The sequence below is a fragment of the Arachis duranensis genome, chromosome 6 (genome assembly GCF_000817695.3).
Source record: "Arachis duranensis cultivar V14167 chromosome 6, aradu.V14167.gnm2.J7QH, whole genome shotgun sequence".
Taxonomy (NCBI): domain Eukaryota; kingdom Viridiplantae; phylum Streptophyta; class Magnoliopsida; order Fabales; family Fabaceae; genus Arachis; species Arachis duranensis.
In genome coordinates this window covers 17,700,094-17,718,617 of record NC_029777.3, presented here as the reverse complement: position 1 = coordinate 17,718,617, position 18,524 = coordinate 17,700,094, and the positions used below count along the sequence as shown (strand labels likewise).

General features: G+C 30.8%; 2 protein-coding genes across 2 annotated transcripts; both read right to left on the bottom strand.

Moving 5' to 3' along the window:
• Nucleotides 1-10,223: 10,223 nt before the first annotated feature.
• Nucleotides 10,224-11,768, bottom strand: LOC107493193 (GDSL esterase/lipase At1g73610-like). The gene is made up of 5 exons (XM_016114281.3): nucleotides 11,495-11,768; nucleotides 11,215-11,345; nucleotides 10,920-11,147; nucleotides 10,593-10,848; nucleotides 10,224-10,517 (listed from the first exon to the last, which is right to left on the bottom strand). Exons 1-5 carry the CDS (start codon nucleotides 11,727-11,729, stop codon nucleotides 10,345-10,347), a joined length of 1,023 nt encoding a protein of 340 aa, XP_015969767.1. The 5' UTR covers nucleotides 11,730-11,768; the 3' UTR covers nucleotides 10,224-10,344.
• Nucleotides 11,769-13,570: 1,802 nt separating this feature from the next.
• LOC107493194 (GDSL esterase/lipase At1g23500-like) lies at nucleotides 13,571-16,219 on the bottom strand. The gene is made up of 2 exons (XM_016114282.3): nucleotides 15,961-16,219; nucleotides 13,571-14,400 (listed from the first exon to the last, which is right to left on the bottom strand). The coding sequence occupies exons 1-2, from the start codon at nucleotides 16,217-16,219 to the stop codon at nucleotides 13,571-13,573; spliced, it is 1,089 nt and encodes a 362-aa protein (XP_015969768.1).
• Between the last annotated feature and the right edge of the window lie 2,305 nt (nucleotides 16,220-18,524).

Sequence of the window (18,524 nt, the reverse complement as noted above, 5' to 3'; positions counted from 1 at the left end):
CTCTCATATTCTTCCAATTGGTGATAGAACTAGAACAATAAAGAAACTAAATATAAATCACAATATTAGTGACAAGAAAAAAATAATAATAATGGAAACCAATCTATTGATGTACAAGTTCAAGTTCATTCTTAGCAGAAGCTACTGCTGCAGGCCTGTGGGGTTTTGGAATTGAGAATAACATTAAGAAAATTGATACGCAACGTAACTTAGGATAAGATGGAAGATCAAAGAAAGGGACTCATCTACCTCAATTTGATTTCCTGATGCAACAGCTAAAGGAATCACTCTACCTCACCTAATAACACCTAAGTTTCTCAAAGAAACTCAAAGAAAATTTCATTCATCAAAATTAAGGAAAAAAGTGGCTACCAAGTCTTAGAGGGTTTTTATACCTCTTAAATTTAAAACCCTAACTCATAAGTTCACTAGAATAGAAAAAAATGGGCCAAATCATATCTGGGCCTAAAACAAACAAATAACAAAAATAAAATAAATATAAAATAAATTCTAAGAAGGTGACATCTTGATTAATGAGGGTCTTCAATGCATCTTGTAAAATAGTAAGACATTTGACTTTTGATAATCGCTAATCATTGTCTTGCCTAATTCTTGATGCATCTCCTGAACACATGATTTAGCCATGTTTGCAAAACCTTCTTTTATTCTCTTAGTTGTTGCTCTTGTAATTGGACCAATTGGCATATGACAGTTCTCAGTTTGTCCCACATGACTCGTATCATTCCCTCCCTCCTGAAAAAGATTCGTCCTCGAATCTGCATCACAATCAAAAGGAGATAGGTCAGAGACATTAAAAGTGGCTGATACATTATACTCACCTGGAAGGTCAATCTTATAAGCATTGTTATTAATCCTTTCGAGCACTTGAAATGGACCATCACCCCTAGGGTCTAACTTGGATTTTCTTTGAGTAGGAAACCTCTCCTTTCTCAAATGAACCCATACCCAGTCACCAGGTTCAAAGACAAGATGTCTTCGACCTTTATTCACCCGTTGAGCTGTCAACTTATTTTTCTTTTCAAGCAATTCACGTGCTTTCAAGTGCATAGCTTTAACCTTTTCCGCTTTACCTTCTGCATCCAAGCTAACAATATCACTCAAAGGCAAAGGTAATAAGTCCAAAACAGTTAAAGGATTAAAACCATAAACAAGTTCAAAAGGAGAAAATCCAGTAGAAGAATGAATAGTTCTATTATAAGCAAACTCAATAAAAGGTAAACAATCTTCCCAAGTTTTTAAATTCTTACCAACAACAGCACGTAATAAGGTCCCTAATGTTCTATTTACTACTCCAGTTTGACCATCAGTTTGAGGATGACAAGTAGTAGAGTATAATAATTTTGTGCCTAATTTATCGATAAAACTTTCCAAAAATGACTCAAAAATTTTACGTCACGATCAGAAACAATAGTTTGGGGAACACCATGCAAACGCACAACCTCTCTAAAGAACAGATCACCAATATTTATTGCATTATTAGTTTTATGGCATGCAATAAAATGAGCCATTTTACTAAATCTGCCTACCACAACAAAGATGCTATCTCGTCCTTTTTTTGTTCGAGGCAAACCAAGAACAAAATCCATAGAAATATCAACCCACAGATGCATAGGAACAGGTAAAGGGGGCATACAAACCATGTGATCAGTGGCGGAGCTTGAAACGAAATTTTGGGGGGCCAGATAGAAGATAATTGTCAAGATACTTTTAATATAGACCCGTTTAAGATAAGCTCATCTAACATCATCTCTCTAATTTGGGTGATATTCCCAAATTTGAAGCCGTTTTTCAGAGTATCGTTCCAAAGAATTAAGGTCAAACTCATGAGATGTAATTCTTTAAACTTTTGAAGGTTGTATCTTACTTTTTTCGTGATTCATTGAAGTAGAAGAACTATCTACAGATGTTGATATTGTAAAAGTTATATGTTTTCCTTTTTGAATATTAGCCTTCCTCTTAAAAAATTGCATCATCAACTTTTTGATTTTTTATAATTATTTTATATAAAAATTTGAATATATATCCAATAAAATATATAAAAAAATTAGAAGGACAAATATTAAAATTTATAATATTTATTAAATTTTTTATCAATTTATACAAATACAATAATATCAATACTTATTGAATATTCTAATATTTTTTTATCATATAAAAAAATTAAATTAAATAAATAGTAAAATATAAAATAATATTAAATTACATAAATAAAAAATACCTAATTTTTTATATTTGAACTCAAAGGTAAAAGGAGTGTTGCTTATTGAATAGAGAGCTGCAAAATGCGAATACACTCAATTCAGTCCAAATTCGATACGTTTTGAATGTTTAAAACTAAAACTATTGTGCAATAAAAACAAGAAATGAAGATTGAACTTTAGTATTTTAAGTCATAATAAAATATTTGAGTCAATTGAACTATTTTTTATTTTTTGAAAAAGTATTACTAATTTTTTTAATAAAAATTTGGGGGGGCCGTGGCCACCCCTTGTCTGAACTAAGCTCCGCCACTGCATGTGATAAAGACTTAGATTTAGCCTGTTTACATGCAACACACTTAGCACAAAATTTTTCAACATCTCGACGCATGCGTGGCCAGTAAAAATGTTCAGATAACACATCCAATGTCTTATGCACACCAAAATGACCCATCAAACCCTCATTATGTGATTCAAGAACAAGTAAGTCCCTCATAGAACAAGCAGGCACACAAATTCTATTGCCACAAAACAGAAAACCTTCATGTCTATAAAATTTGTTAAATGCACTATGTTCACAAGAGGCATAAATAGCAGAAAAGTCAGAATCAGTGACATATAACTCCTTTAAAAACTCAAATCCCAATAACTTAGAGGTAAGTGTAGTAATCAAAGCATACCTCCGAGATAAAGCATCAGCAACGACATTATCTTTACCTTGTTTAAAGGCAATCACATAGGAAAATGTTTCAATAAATTCCACCCATTTAGCATGTCTTTTATCAAGCTTACCTTGTCCTTTTAAGTGCTTCAAAGATTCATGATCCGTGTGAATCACAAACTCCTTATGTAAGAGGTAGTGTTGCCAAACCTCTAAAGCCCGAACCAAAGCATATAATTCTTTGTCATATGTTGAATATTTACGCTGAGCTAAATTCAACTTTTCACTGAAGAAGGCAATGGCTCGTTTTTCTTGCATTAAAACAGCACCTATACCAATCCCAGAAGCATCACATTCAATCTCAAAGGTTTTATCAAAGTTAGGTAAAACAAGAATAAAAGCAGAACACAAACAGTCTTTTAGGGTATGAAATCTAATGTCTTGTTCCCTTTTCCATTTAAATCCAACATCCTTTTTTATAACCTCTGTGAGAGGCGTAGCAATGGTAGAAAATTTTTTTACAAATCTTCTATAAAACCCAGCTAACCCATGAAAACTTCGTACCTCAGAAGCATTCTTAGGCGTTGGTCATTCACGAATAGCCTTTACCTTTTTCTCATCAACTTCAATTCCACTCGCACTCACAACAAAACCAAGAAATATAACTCGATCAATACAAAAAGTGTACTTTTTAAGATTAGCATATAATTTTTCTCTTCGAAGCACTTCCAAAACAGCTGAAACATGTGACAAGTGGTCATCCAAACAAGTGCTATAAATGAGAATATCATCAAAATAAACAATAACAAATTTACCCAAAAAGTCTCGCAAAACATGGTTCATTAGACGCATAAAAGTACTAGGGGCATTAGTTAACCCAAAAGGCATTACTAACCACTCATATAACCCATGTTTTGTTTTAAATGCAGTCTTCCATTCATCCCCTGGTTTCATTCTAATGTGATGATACCCATTTTTCAAATCAATTTTAGTGAATATGCATGCACCATATAACTCATCAAGCATGTCATCTAACCTAGGGATAGAATAACGATACTTTACCATAATTTTATTGACTGCACGACAATCCACACACATTCGCCAAGTACCATCCTTCTTTGGAACCAACAAAACTGGTACAACACATGGACTCATACTCTCCGGATGTGACCTTTGGCTAATAACTCCTCCACTTGCCTTTGAAGCTCCTTTGTCTCTTCAGAATTACTCCTATAGGCTGGTCTATTAGGAATGCTAGCACCAAGAATAAAATTAATTTGGTGCTCAATCCCACGTAATGGAGGCAAACCACGTGGTACGTCAATAGGGAAGACATCGGCAAATTCCTGCAACAAAGAGACAAAGCTATTTGGCAAATTTAGGTTAAGGTCAGTGTCAGAAAATAAAGTATCCCGAAACCGAACCATAAACAAAGCTTTCTTGCCTATTAAAGCACTCTTTAAATCTCTCTCTTTTGCAAAGAAACACAATTTGCTCTCAACTTTCTCAAATTTTTTGGTATTTGTACTACTCTCATGACATGGACTCTTTTCTTTCTTGTCACTCACCTTTGGGCCTTTTGCTATATTCTTTTCTCTCATAGCCTCTTTTCTCTCAGATTTTTCTGTGATCTCACATCCCACATTCCCCTTGGTATCCTGTTGAAGCTTCAACTGCTCAAGGTAAACCTCCTTAGGTGATAAAGGAGCAAGAGTGATCTTGCGACCATTAAAATCAAAGGAGAATCGATTCATGTAACCATCATGAAATGCTCGACAGTCGAACTGCCAAGATCGCCCCAATAATAAATGACAAGCTTACATTGGCTCCACATCACACAATGCCTCATCAACATACTTGCCAATAGAGAATGCAATTGTCACCTATTTGTCAACCTTGATCTCTCCACTGTCATTCAATCACTGCAACGTATATGGTTTAGGATGTCGAACACATGTCAAACCTAATTTCTCCACCATAAGTGTACTAGCCACATTAGTCCAACTCCCGCCGTCAATAATTAGACTACACACTTTTCCACCCACCAAGCATCTAGTGTGAAAAAGATTGTGGCGTTGTTCTAGACTTTTTTCTTTCACCTGAAAATTCAAAACGCGTCTAACAACAAGAGATTCACCATGGACTGCATACTCAACATCACCATCGGAATAATCCTCCGAAAGTGGCATACTATTATGATCAGAATCATCACCATGATCAGAATCAGACACAATATCATCTCCTCTAATAACCATCAATCTCCTGTTTAGGCATTCATTAGCATAATGACCCATACCATGACACTTGAAGTATTTAATATCTCGATGCCTAGAAGTAGCAGAAGAAGAGTTAGAAGTACCTTTCTTCTTCTTAGCATCAAACAACGCATTGGATTCAATATTCATAGTCTTTGTTGTGTCAGCACCACGAGAGTCCCACTTGGGATTAGCATGAGACAAGCCTCTTGGTGTTCTTCTTTGTTGTTGCCTTTCCACCTTCATGGCCATACTGACCAAATTCTCCATCTCCACATAATGGTGTAACTCCACCACATCAGCAATCGCTCTATTCAAACCACCTACAAATCGTGCCATAATAACCTCAGTATCCTCTTCTATGTTGGCAGTAATCATAAGCATCTCCATTTTCTTATGGTAGTCTTCAACGGACTTGGAGCCTTGAGTCAGTCGATGTAACTTCTGATGCACTTCCCTGTAGTAGTACGAAGGCACAAATCATTTCTTCATGAGGCGCTTCATAAGATCCCAAGACTCTATAGGGTGATCATCATTCCTCCGTCTTGTCTTCACCAGTTCATCCCACCAAAGCAAGGCATAGTCAGAGAATGCAACTGCTGCCAAACGAACCTTCTTTGCTTCAGAGTAATTATGACAAGCAAAAATTCTTTCCACCTTACGTTCCCACTCCAAATAAACTTCAGGATTATTTCTCCCTTTGAATGGTGGTATTTGCATCTTGATGGCATTGATATTGCAATCTTGACTTTTGTGTCGAGGTGTTATAACCCCATCAGAGTCATCATCAGAAGGTACATGATTAAGACGCCGATTTCGAAAAGGTCCTTGTTTAGTATTCTTGGATAGTGTCTATGTCACCTCTTGCCTCCATGCTTCCAATTTAGTCAAGTGATTGGTTAAGTGTTGAATAACCTTTTGCATCAACTCCATGTCAACTACAGTATCTTCGGAATGAGTTGTCATAACAATGAACCTGTAACAAAATGTTATAGAAAGGACCTCACAATCACTCGCTCACGTGTTTCACTCAAAGATGGACACTCGTGTTTATTTTTAAAATTGGCTTTTACCCTCTATTGAACTTACCACACTTGCCTTTTACCACTCTTGAATCTCTTTGACTGTTGCACTTTAGAAATCAAACAAAAATAAAAGATAGAGAAAATCCGACACAACGATAAAAGAAAAGATGGAAAGGATAATAAAAAGGGACAAAGACACAAAAGACACAAGATAAGGATAATAAAAAAAATAAAAATAATAAGAATAAGAATAATAATAATAACGTATGTATATATTTTTTTTCTTTTTTTTGTTACTTTTTTTTTGATATTGTTGCTTTGTTTTCTTTATAGAAAAATACAACGTTTTTTTTTTACTTTGCTAAAGTGCTACTATGAAAACTTTAAAGTACGTACTCTCTTTTTTTTGTACTCAAGATGTGTTGGCAAAAGAAAATTTACTAATAATAGAAAAAAACTTCAAAGTGCGTACTCTTTTTTTTTTCTAATAATGAGAAGAAAGATAATAAACTAATAGGAAAGAAAGGAGGAAAAGAATAATGAGAAACACAAAAGCAGCAAGGACAGATAATAATCTTAGGAAAAGGAATGAAAAATCCAATCAACAAGAAAAGAATAAGACGTAAGGATAAACTGTCTATATGTGGTTGGATTTTTTTTAATGTATTTAGAACACAAGAAGGATAAACGTAGACTAATGAAAATTAATCTAGTACCTGAAATCTGATACCAAATGATACGGAACGTAACCCAGGATAAGATGGAAGATCAAAGAAAGGGACCCCTCTACCTCAATTTGATTTCCTGATGCAACAGCTCAGGGAATCACTCTACCTCACCTGATAACACCCAAGTTTCTCAAAGAAACTCAAAGAAAATTTCATTCATCAAAATTAAGGAAAAAAGTGGCTACCAAGTCTTAGAGGATTTTTATACCTCTTAAATTTAAAACCCTAACTCATAAGTTCAGTAGAATAGAAAAAAAATGGGCCAAATAATATCTGAGCCTAAAACAAACAAACAACAAAAATAAAATAAATATAAAATAAATTCTAAGAAGGTGACATCTTGATTAACGAGGGTCTTCAATGCATCTTGTAAAATAGTAAGACATTTGACTTTTGATAAACGCTAATCATTGTCTTGCCTAATTCTTGATGCATCTCCTGAACACATGATTTAGCCATGTTTGCAAAACCTTCTTTTATTCTCTTAGTTGTTTCTCTTATAATTGGACCAATTGGCATATGACAGTTCTCAATTTATCCCACATAACTCGTATAAAAAATTTACAAATTATCTAACAACAAAAAGAGTTCCAATATGCAGAATGTTATAAGCAGGATGATCCAATATGCTTCCAATCACTTTCGGTCTGGGTTCTCCATTTTCATCAGGAAATTTCATAAGGTTTATTCCAATACCAGTTTAAATAAAAGAAAAAAAGAAAAAAAATAGGAACCAGGACAGGAAGAATCTGGTTGTGATTTTTGTTGCTTTGTGTAGAGGATGTTCGACACCGAGTCAGCGAGGGGCGAGTCAGCGTCGGCGCGAGGGAGCAGAAGCAATGCACAGGCGCACAAGGGACGGTGCGAGGGGGCGAGTCAAGGACAGTGCAAGGGAGCGAGCGCGGCAGCGACGGTGCTCGAACTGGCTTCGTGTGGGTTGCGGGGGCTGCACGGTTCGCGGGTTGTCGGTTGTGGGTAAAAAAAAATTCGTGGCTTGGAGAGTTGGTCGGACGTTGGCGCAAAGGAAGGCGGCATCGACTGCAGGTGCGCGGCGATGGCTGGCTTCCAGGACGAGGAAGGTCCACCGAGAGTGAGAAATGAAATATGGTGGAGGCTGCAATGGTGGAGGTTTTGGACTGCAGAGGCTGCACAGTGCGTGATCACGGAGACTTAGGACGGGCTGCACGGTGCGCTGGTTGTGGGGTGTGGTGAAAAAAAATTTTCTCCGCTTAGAGAACTGATCGGACGTCGGAATAGGAGAAGGCAGCGTAGGTCCTGAGTGGGTGGAAAAAGTTGGCTTTGTTATTGGGAAGGACCACCAAGATAGGGAGGAGATATGGTTTCAGAGGATAAGAAACGAGTATCCGTTCCTTATCCAAAAAGATGATTTTTCAAATTTTAAAAAATAGTTATTATTCTAATTAAATTAATTATATCATTAATTAAATTTATGAATAATTTATATTTGTAACCCCATTGTTCATATTGTTCACTATAATTATTGTTCACGTATATTTTTCCTATTGAATATTGGAAAAAGTTAATAATGCTTTTAACTAATGTCCTTGGGATAAAGATACTTGAACACATGTAGTTGCCATCTCACTTTGCCCTCTCCCACCACATCATTAGAAAACCCTGCGCTTGCAAAGAAGTAACAGCGAATGCTAACTGGGCATTGAATAATTGAGCTTCTCCATCGACTATCTCAGAACACAATCTTAATGTTCGAAGGTGGTAGTTGCAAATCCTCATTGCAAGTTGACAATTATGATCTCTGCATAATTATCAACTCGAGAAAAAATGTTAGTTGGGTTGATATTTATAGAATCTGTTAGTTAGAACTTAGAAGTTAGGCAATTAGTTAGAGTGTAGCCTGTGCAAGCACGCACGTGTATGTACGTGTATATAGATCACCTAAACCAGAAATTCATTCTTACACCAAACTAACTCTGCAGAATTCTCTCTCTCTCTCATTTCCTCTCTTGTTCTTCATTTCATGTTTAATGTCAATCCTTATGAAAGGCAGATTATTATATTATTACTAGACGGATCAATTAAAATAGATTGGATTGAGGTAAACTTGAGTGATAATTATTCTTCGTCTCACAATAATATCTTTCTACAATATTATATAGGAACAATTTCTGATACGCCATATTAATATTTTGTTTTAGGGTCCAACAAAATTACTCAATTCGACATCGTCCAATGGGACTAAAAAAAAAAGTCGAAAATAGACCACCATTTTAATAATAATTCACATAGTTATTAAAATAGTTTATACCTGAGATTAGATATATGTAAGATTAGTATATATAATAATAAATTTTGTGATGCTTTTGTGTAATGATCATATAGTTAATTTATATGTAAATAATTTATTTTTATAATATGATTTATTGTATAATTTTTTTCTCTTCGAATGATTACGATTAAAGAATTTAAGATATATCTAGGACAATAAACACACTATTGAAAAGAATATATGAAAAACCGCTTTTTTAATTTTAGTAGGCAAACAATAATGAAGTTTAATAAGTAAATTAATTACATAAGGAAAAAAATATGAGAGATTATTCTTTAAATAGCAAAAAAGTAAAGTTATTATTTTTACACATTACAACTTTTATAAAAAAGATTTTAAATAAATAGATAGTGTTATTTATGTACAATATACATATTATCAATCATTTCAAACGAAATTAATTTATATTTATATAGCGAGGCCACCAAAAAACATTATATTAATATCAAATGATGATATTTATTTAGGATTATAATTTACTTTTCATGTAATAAGGCACTGGAATGAAACGAATTATATCCTATTTTAAACTCAGCGTAAAAGAAAATTTAACATTAAAAACATTAATATTCGTATAATATTACATTTAAAAGGTATATTTTTTTAAAAGAAGAAATCTGTCTTTCTGAAAAAAATATAGAGATAAATTTGCAAGTTTATCTTTTTAAAATTAATGACAGATTTTTCTTCTTTTCAACTCCTTCTACTTTCGCTTATGATAAAAATAGATTTTTACTTGCTTCTCAAAAATTGTAAAAAAATTATTTATTTTCTGCTTTAACTTTTGAAAAAAAAAAAACAATTAACTAGCTCAAAATATAAAATAAATATTTATTTTTATTAGTTCTTGTGTCAAAAAACACAAAGAAACCAGTATGATCTGCATTTATTTTCTTTAATTGGTTTACACGTACAAATGTGAAAAGCACAATTTTCTCCATTACTTTTAAGAATTCTAGAACACCAATATTAAAATACCTGAAATTCTTCCTATATAAGACTAAGGCTTAAGAATTTGGGTATTTAATTGAGCCTTTAAATTAAATATTGTATGCCGGCGAGGAGGCGTTCACACAGACTTTATTATTAAATGAGAGCATAGAAAAGAAAGTTAATTATTTAGAGATGTTAATGATTAATATATATGACTATTTTGGCAGTATAGAAGAGACTATGAGCTCATAGGCTCTTTGAGTTGGATGACCAGCGTCCCAGAAAACATATGCTGCAGGATTTGGGCAGGAACCAAGGGCTAACTTACATGTCTCTCCAATCTCAACCAGTCCAGTCCCACAACATCCATTTGCAACATTTAGAAACCCTGAAATGATTAATTAACTTAAACATACATGATATATATGATGATTCAATAGCACATGATGAGAGCCACACTAACCTGAGCTAAAAGGATTTTGTATGATATTGAGCAGTGTAGCATAGATATCAATGAATTGAAAGGCAGAACCAGAAAGTGTGCCTTGTAAAGAACTAACAGCCGATGCTAATTGATCATTGAATAATTGAGCTTCTCTATTAACAGTATCAGAACACAATCTTAAAGGACCTCCTGCTACAGTTCTACCTCCCGGCAAGCACCCCAATGGCAATGTACTCAGAACCCACACTTTTCTTGCTCCGGCATCGTATAGTTGCTTCGTCATATATAACGGTAAGCATGCATGTTGGAATTGGTGACGAATTAATTAAAGTAACGAATTATTACCTTGAGAAAATCCGAGGTCCAGCCAACTAATTGAGAAGCGTATAAAGGGAAAGGAATGCTGCTTCTGAGTGGTGAAGAATAAGTGAGGGCAATATCATTGTTTCCTGATGAAAGCAGATACAAGCTGTTTGATATTATGTAGTTCGCTCTTTCTTCTCCCATAAATGCTTTTAGCCTTCCTATGCACTCTTGGAAATTTTTCATTTGTGTCGATAGTGATAAAGCACCCTGCTAATCATTTTTGTATTTTATTATTGAATAAGCTAAAATTAAAATTGAATGTATGTTCTTTTACCTGTGTTTGAGCGGTGAGATCATCATTTCCTGTTCCACCTGAGGCAAAGCTTACACCCGTGGAAAGATCTTCATTCCGCAAATTTGGATCAAGATATGCAGGTAACGTGCCTTTGATTCCAAGATCTCCCGCTAAATATGTAACACGCACCGCGTTCCAATTATTTATATGTGACATGATTTTATTTTATCAGAAAATTAAAGAATAAAGATTAGTATATATCTACAATAATGAATAAGTAAATATATATCCTATAAAGGTAGTTCGTTGAATGTATTACCTATAAGATCTGATGGGACTTTCCCATCACAGAATCTTCCTGTTGGTTTTCCTCCAATAAAATCTCTTCCGTAAGGAGGAAAATTAGACTTGGTTAAAGTTGCAAGGTTGTTGTTATTTCCGGTATCAAGAATGGAATCTCCAAATGCAAATAATGCTGGATACTGTCCACCATTTGTTGCTGCTACTAATGCAAACATGGTGCCCAAGAAAACCAAGGCAACAACACTCACCATTTTCTCACAGTCACAAATAACTTATTATACATGCACTTTTTGTTTTTCTTCATGATTCTCTCGCAACTTATTGGTCAGTCAGAGAATCAGAGACTGGTGTCCATAAATATCATGCGGCCACGTATATCCAATTGTGTTGACCATTAATGCATAACACCTTTTTCCATTAATACTACAAACATATATTTATATATATAAATAGAATTTGATAATATCATTATATTAATTAGGTTTTTTTACAGCATTATTTATACTTTTAGTTGACTAATGCATATATTTTGCAAAAAGAATTTGAAAATAAACGGTTTGGACCAAAATTTCAACTAATTTAAATATATATTTTTTGAAAATATTATATTATTTTTTTTATACTAGTTGTTTATCAAAAAATTTTGTCCTTTAATTAAATGCTTTTGCCAATGCTAAATGTCTTGTTGCGTGATTCGGTAAAATTTGTATTTTTATATATTTTACTAAATATGGTTTTTTGAAGATAACTTTTTAAAAATGATTAACATATTAAATTTTTAGTAAATCAACACAAAAATAACTATAAAGTATAAACATAAATTGTAATAATTGTATTTGCTAAAATTACATTTGAAACTTAAAATGAATTTAATTAACATAAATAATAAATCTAAATATTTAGTAATATATAATAAAATTATATCAAACTTTTTAATTTTAAAAACATAAATTAATTTTAAGAAACTAAAAGCACAAGAAGATAATTTTTTATTTATCAAATATAAAGTATACTTATACTTTTGATTTACCAAGCACCCCTAATTATATTGCTTAAGCACCACTCCAATAAATTATACCAAGCACGCACTATATTTTTTTTTCTTTTTTTCTTTAGGAAAAAAATAAATCTTAGATCTTTATGAAGGAAGAAGAATTAATTTGTTTTCCTTATTTTATTTCTCAACTCAGATTATTCCTGTCTATAAATGTTTTACTATTAAATTGTTTTGAGAATGAATACCAAAAAAAAAAATTGTTTTGAGTATCAGGTGTTCTGTACTTCTGTGTTTTTCCTTTCTTTCGTTATGTTACTTTACCAATATTATTGTAAGCGTATTTATTATTTGATTATTCTATTATAACATTTTTTTTGTTTGTGACTCTATTGCAACATCTTTGATTATTTAAGTGATTGATTGTTTAATTAGAAAAAAATATAAATAATATATATATAACTAATTAATTTGTAGCTAATTTTTGATATAAGTTTAGGTGGATATCAAAAGACGGTTCAACCAGAGAATTATTATTATTATTACCACCAATCAACAAATAAAAAATTAAAATTTTTTCCTTCTACGACCTGCTGTCTCAATACTTACATAAAACCTTGGTATAAGCTAAGTATAAATTATATGTATATTGTTCATCTCTCATCATTAATTAAATTAATTACTCTTTTGTTGCTTTTAGTCAAGTCAAGATAATTGATTTAAGTATTATTTGTTTGAAAATGATATGTATATATTTTTAATATAAATAAATAAAATATACATATTTTATTTATTTATTTATTTATTTTGTATTTGATCAACAGTAAGTAATTCTCTAACAATTTTTCCTAGAATTGTTACTCTATAGCAATTTCCAAAGTTGTAATATAGAAAAAAAAACAAAGTATTATGATATATAACATACCAAATTAATTCTGAAATTTATAAAATTTTATTAGATGGATATATATAGTACAGTGCTTGTTGTATGAAAAAAATATCATATCGTAATGAAACATTATTTGCGAGAAAACATGCTATGAGAATATTTAGTACAATACTATAGCTAGTAATTTATTATTTGTAAAGGAAGGGTAATTAATAATAGGTGGAAGCATTATAATTATCGATAAGTTTGGGTTTGGATGATAATATAGAAGCCACGACGCGGGCGTAAGCTGCTTGAGAAGGATGGGCAGCATCCCAGAAAACATAAGATGCAGGATTTGGACACGTAGGAACTAGCATATTACATGTCTCTGCCACCTCATATGTTCCAGTTCCACAACATCCATTTGCAGCGTTTACAAACCCTGAAGCAACAGGATTTTGTATGATATTAAGAAATGGAGTGAAGACATCAATGAATTGAAGGGAAGAGCCAGGGAGGGTGGACTGCAAAGACTGAAGAGATGATGCTAATTGGGCATTGAAGATGCGTGCTTCTCCATTGGCGGCCTCAGCACAAAGCCTTAAGGGTCCTCCACCTGTGGTTCTCCCAGCAGGTAAGCACCCCAATGGCACTGTGCTTTGAACCCACACTTTTCTTGCTCCAAGTTGATATAGGCCCTGCAGAAAAGCGTTGTTCCACCCAATTAATTGATTCACGTAAAGAGGGAATGGCATGGCAATCTTCAAGGTATTAAAAGTGAAGGCAACGTCGTTGTTTCCGGCAGAGATAAGATAGAGGGCATTTGAAATGATGGAATTGGCTCGTGCTTCTCCAACAACTGATTTCAGCCTTCCAATGTAGGCTCTGAAATTTTCTAGCTGGGCCGACATAGTCAAAACTCCTCCCTGTGCTCGGGCCGTCGTATCATCAAGCCCACTTCCCGCAGAAGCGAAGCACACGCCGCTTACAAGGTCTTCGTTGCTCAAGGATGGGTCAAGGTATGCTGGTAATATGTCCTTGATTCCCAAAGCCCCAGCTTCGTACAACACAAGTTCTATTTTTGTTAATTTTCTTTTATTTTTTTTCTCTATGGGAAACAAAGACATAACAGTTGCAAAAGCAAATGAATCATCTCAATTTTTTTTTAAATTGTTTAATCAAATATAATCTCTTGTTGTACATGCTTTTAAGTGAAATTAAAAAAATATATATAAAATAAATATTGAATAAAAAGAGATCACACTTATTAAAACAATTAAAAGATCAAATATTGCATGTTAGATAAATAAAAAAGGCAAATATTAAAATTGAATAAAAAATAAATTAAAAATAAAAATAAAAAGAAATAGATTGAAATTAAATGAAAAAAATCACTTAATTTATTATCTAATTTTTTGAAGTGAGTTGTTCAGTCTTATCCATATTATAGTTTGGATAATTAACTTGTAATCAGACAAAAAACATCACTTACCTTTCTCTTATTCAATTTCTTGTATAACAAGAAGAAATTCACTCAACCTCATTTATTTATATTATATAATTTTATCACAAAATAAAAAATATATTTTCACTCCTTCTATTTTTGTTTGATATCTATAATAATTTAAAATATATTTATATATGTTATATTAAATTAAAAATAAAAAAATAAATTTACTAACATAAAACTCAATCTGTTAATAATTAAATAAACAAAATTAAATATATAAAATTAAATTAAATATTTTAGTACTTAAAGATATAAATAATAATTATTAAATTTTAGTTGAACCCTCGTATCACAAACATTTGAACATGTATTACAAAGTTCAAAAATTTTTTCGGCCTAAAACTCTTGATCCATGTTCCTATTAGAGTACTATATTGATTAGAAAAATCTTAATTAAATTATTTATAGTAAAGTTCCTTTCTTTTAGCTTTGAATGAGTTAGAACAAGAGTTTGTCACATAAATATAATTTTAAGTCGATAATAAGTATAATGAGTAAATGATTAAATTAACTTCTGAAAGATTATTCATTGTCTGAATTAGTTTTTGAAAAGAATTTTTAATTAAATTCGTCTTTTAAAAATTTTAAATTAGTCATATTAGTCTTTCTATCACTTTATTTGTTAATGGTGTCAAAATTTGCTAATATAACACGATAACTAACATTCTAACATATACATAAAAGTCTTAATTGATTATCAACGTAATAAATTTATAAAATTAGATCAAATCAAAACCTAATTGTAAGGAGAATTTGAGATATTAGAATCTCTCATTTTGGAGTTGATTTGATCTCATTCTATAAATTAATCATGTTAATAGTCAATTAAAATTTTTAAGTGTATGTTGAGATGTCATTTAACATATTACATTAGTAAATTTTGACACCATAAACAAACAAAATGATAAAAAGATTAATATGACTAATTTAAAATATTTTAAAAACGAATTTAATTAAAAAAATTTTTCAAAAATTAATTTAAAAAATAAATATTTTTTTAAGAACTAATTAATTATTTACTATGAGTATAATATTTCGAAAAACAATTTATATACGTATATATGGAGGAAAGAATCATTAGATAGTTAAAATTATATTATAATATACCTATGACATCTGATAAGACTTTGCCGTTACCGAATCTTCCGGTTGGTTTTCCTCCAATAAAATCCCTACCGTACGGAGGGAAATTACTCTTAGTTGCTGTTGCAAGGAGGTTGTTATTTCCGGTATCAAGGATTGAGTCTCCAAATGCAAATAATGCCGGATATTGTCCATTGACACCTTCTGCTCTCATTGCAACTTTGCTTCCCAATAATACCAAAACAATAAACCTCACCACTCTCTCACGCAACATCTCATACATTTTCACTCTCTTAGCCTTCGTCTTTCTCCTTCAGCAATTAACTTAATTATATTAATTATTCCAAAATTATTTTACATATATATATACACACACGTTAGAAGGATAAGAGAGATCAGCAGTAAATATATTTATATATATATATACAGTTTCTCTTAAACTTGGAACTTGGAAGAAATCAATAGGAGCGCTGGAAAGATTAGCAATAAGCTATGACCCAAAAACTGTTTTTTCTTCTGGGCCTTGAATTGGATGTGTAAAGTAAAACCCATGGGCAACGAGAGATCGGTTTCAGAGAAATGAAAAAAAAAGGGGACAACACTTTTTGTTTCCCTCAAGTCCTGTAAAAGCTATTGATTTTGATTCATTAGGACCAAAAAAAAAAAAAACATAGCAGCTTTTTAGTAATTCTTTCACTTTGGAATATGATAGAAGGAAAGGAAAAGTCTAGGAACAGCAATTTTATTGCATTTTGGTCAGTATGTAACTAGTAGAAAAAGGTGAGCTATTGGATGAAATTTCACACCAATATCACATCATCAAATCATCATTGATGACTAATTAATGACTACCAATCACAAATATTGCTGGCTCCTAACATTGCTCGGAAAGGAAAAGTCTAGGGAAATAATGTTAGATTAAATAAATTCCAAAAACATAATCTTAGATTCAGGATATTTTAATGTATCATAATCTATTTTTAATTTATTCTATTATAATTTTTTTTATTGATAAAGATATCATGTAAAATAAAATTATACTAATTAAAGTATAGCTTAAAGTACTCGTCGAAATACAAAATTAAATTATAATGAAAAAAATATATAGACTATATTATACTACACTAAATTACAAAAATAAGTATAAAGTACAAGAAATTAAAAATCAAATTATGATAAATTTAAATATTTAAATTTAATTAAAATTCTTGAGTATGCTGTAAAAGAGAAAATTTACTTAATATACTAAAATTGAATTTTCTCCCAACTAATGAAGGTGAGGTGTCGATCTCTCGTGACTCAATTTTTCCTCCAAAATGAACTTTTCTATTTTCTATTTTAAATTATTTTATAAAAAATATCTTTATTATAGTTATATTATAATTAATATTTAATGAATAATACATAATTATACTAATTTAGAAACATATCTTTATTATAATAGTATCAAATCAAAATTTAATGCATTATTAAAAAATTACCTTAATAATAGATAATTTACATATTTATTTTTGTTTTACTAAAGTCTATATATAGTGTTTTCCTGTGGTACATGAATCTAAATTTGAGAGTCAATTCATAATTTTATATTTAGTGTTTTTTTACTACTTCATAGAATAAGAATGTATTCTTCGTTTTTTATTGAAGTTGATCCTTTTAAGGTACAATTTATAATTTTTTATAATATAATTATCCGTATATTATTATTAAAATTCTATATGTTCCTAAATATAAGTCTTGAAAAACACGATATAGCACGGGCTATTAGTGTAGAGTTGTTTAGGTTTGTTTAGAAAGATATAATAGAATTTATATTTCTAAATTTTAAGACATATATTTCTATTTCAATCTGTGTATATCAGGTATAATATTCTTATTCATTATTCAAGATTTCTCTGATTATGATAGAAGATAATGATTCTAATCATATTATGAAAAATTATATAATTTTAACAAAATTAATATATAATGTGTAATTACTGTATATAATAAAAAATTACCTTAATAATAAATAATTTACATATTTATTTTTGTTTTACTAAAGTCTATATATAGTGTTTTTCTGTGGTACATGAATCTAAATTTGAGAGTCAACTCAGAATTTTATATTTATTATTTTTTTTTACTACTTCATAGAATAAGAATGTATTCTACGTTTTTTATTCGAAGTTGATCCTTTTAAGGTACAATTTATAATTTTGATACACGATTAGTATAAAGTAGTTTTACACAAATATTCAATGACGTAATATCATATCATAAAAAATAATTATCTTTTATATTGATTGCATTCACCTAAATGATAATCCAAAAAAATAGACATAATTAAACAATTATATAAAATATTTTATATTATCAATAATTAAAATTAGACTAATTTGTATCTAATAATATAAGATAAAATTATATATTAAATTAATTTAATAAAAACAAAATATTATTGTAACATTATTTAATTAATAAATTTATTTAGTTAAATGTTATATCTCTGTTTTTTTCCAATTCCACTTTAATATTTACCAGTAAATTAAAGAATTTTGTATTGGATATCTATTTTAATAATTAGTTCTCAAACATAAATTAAAATA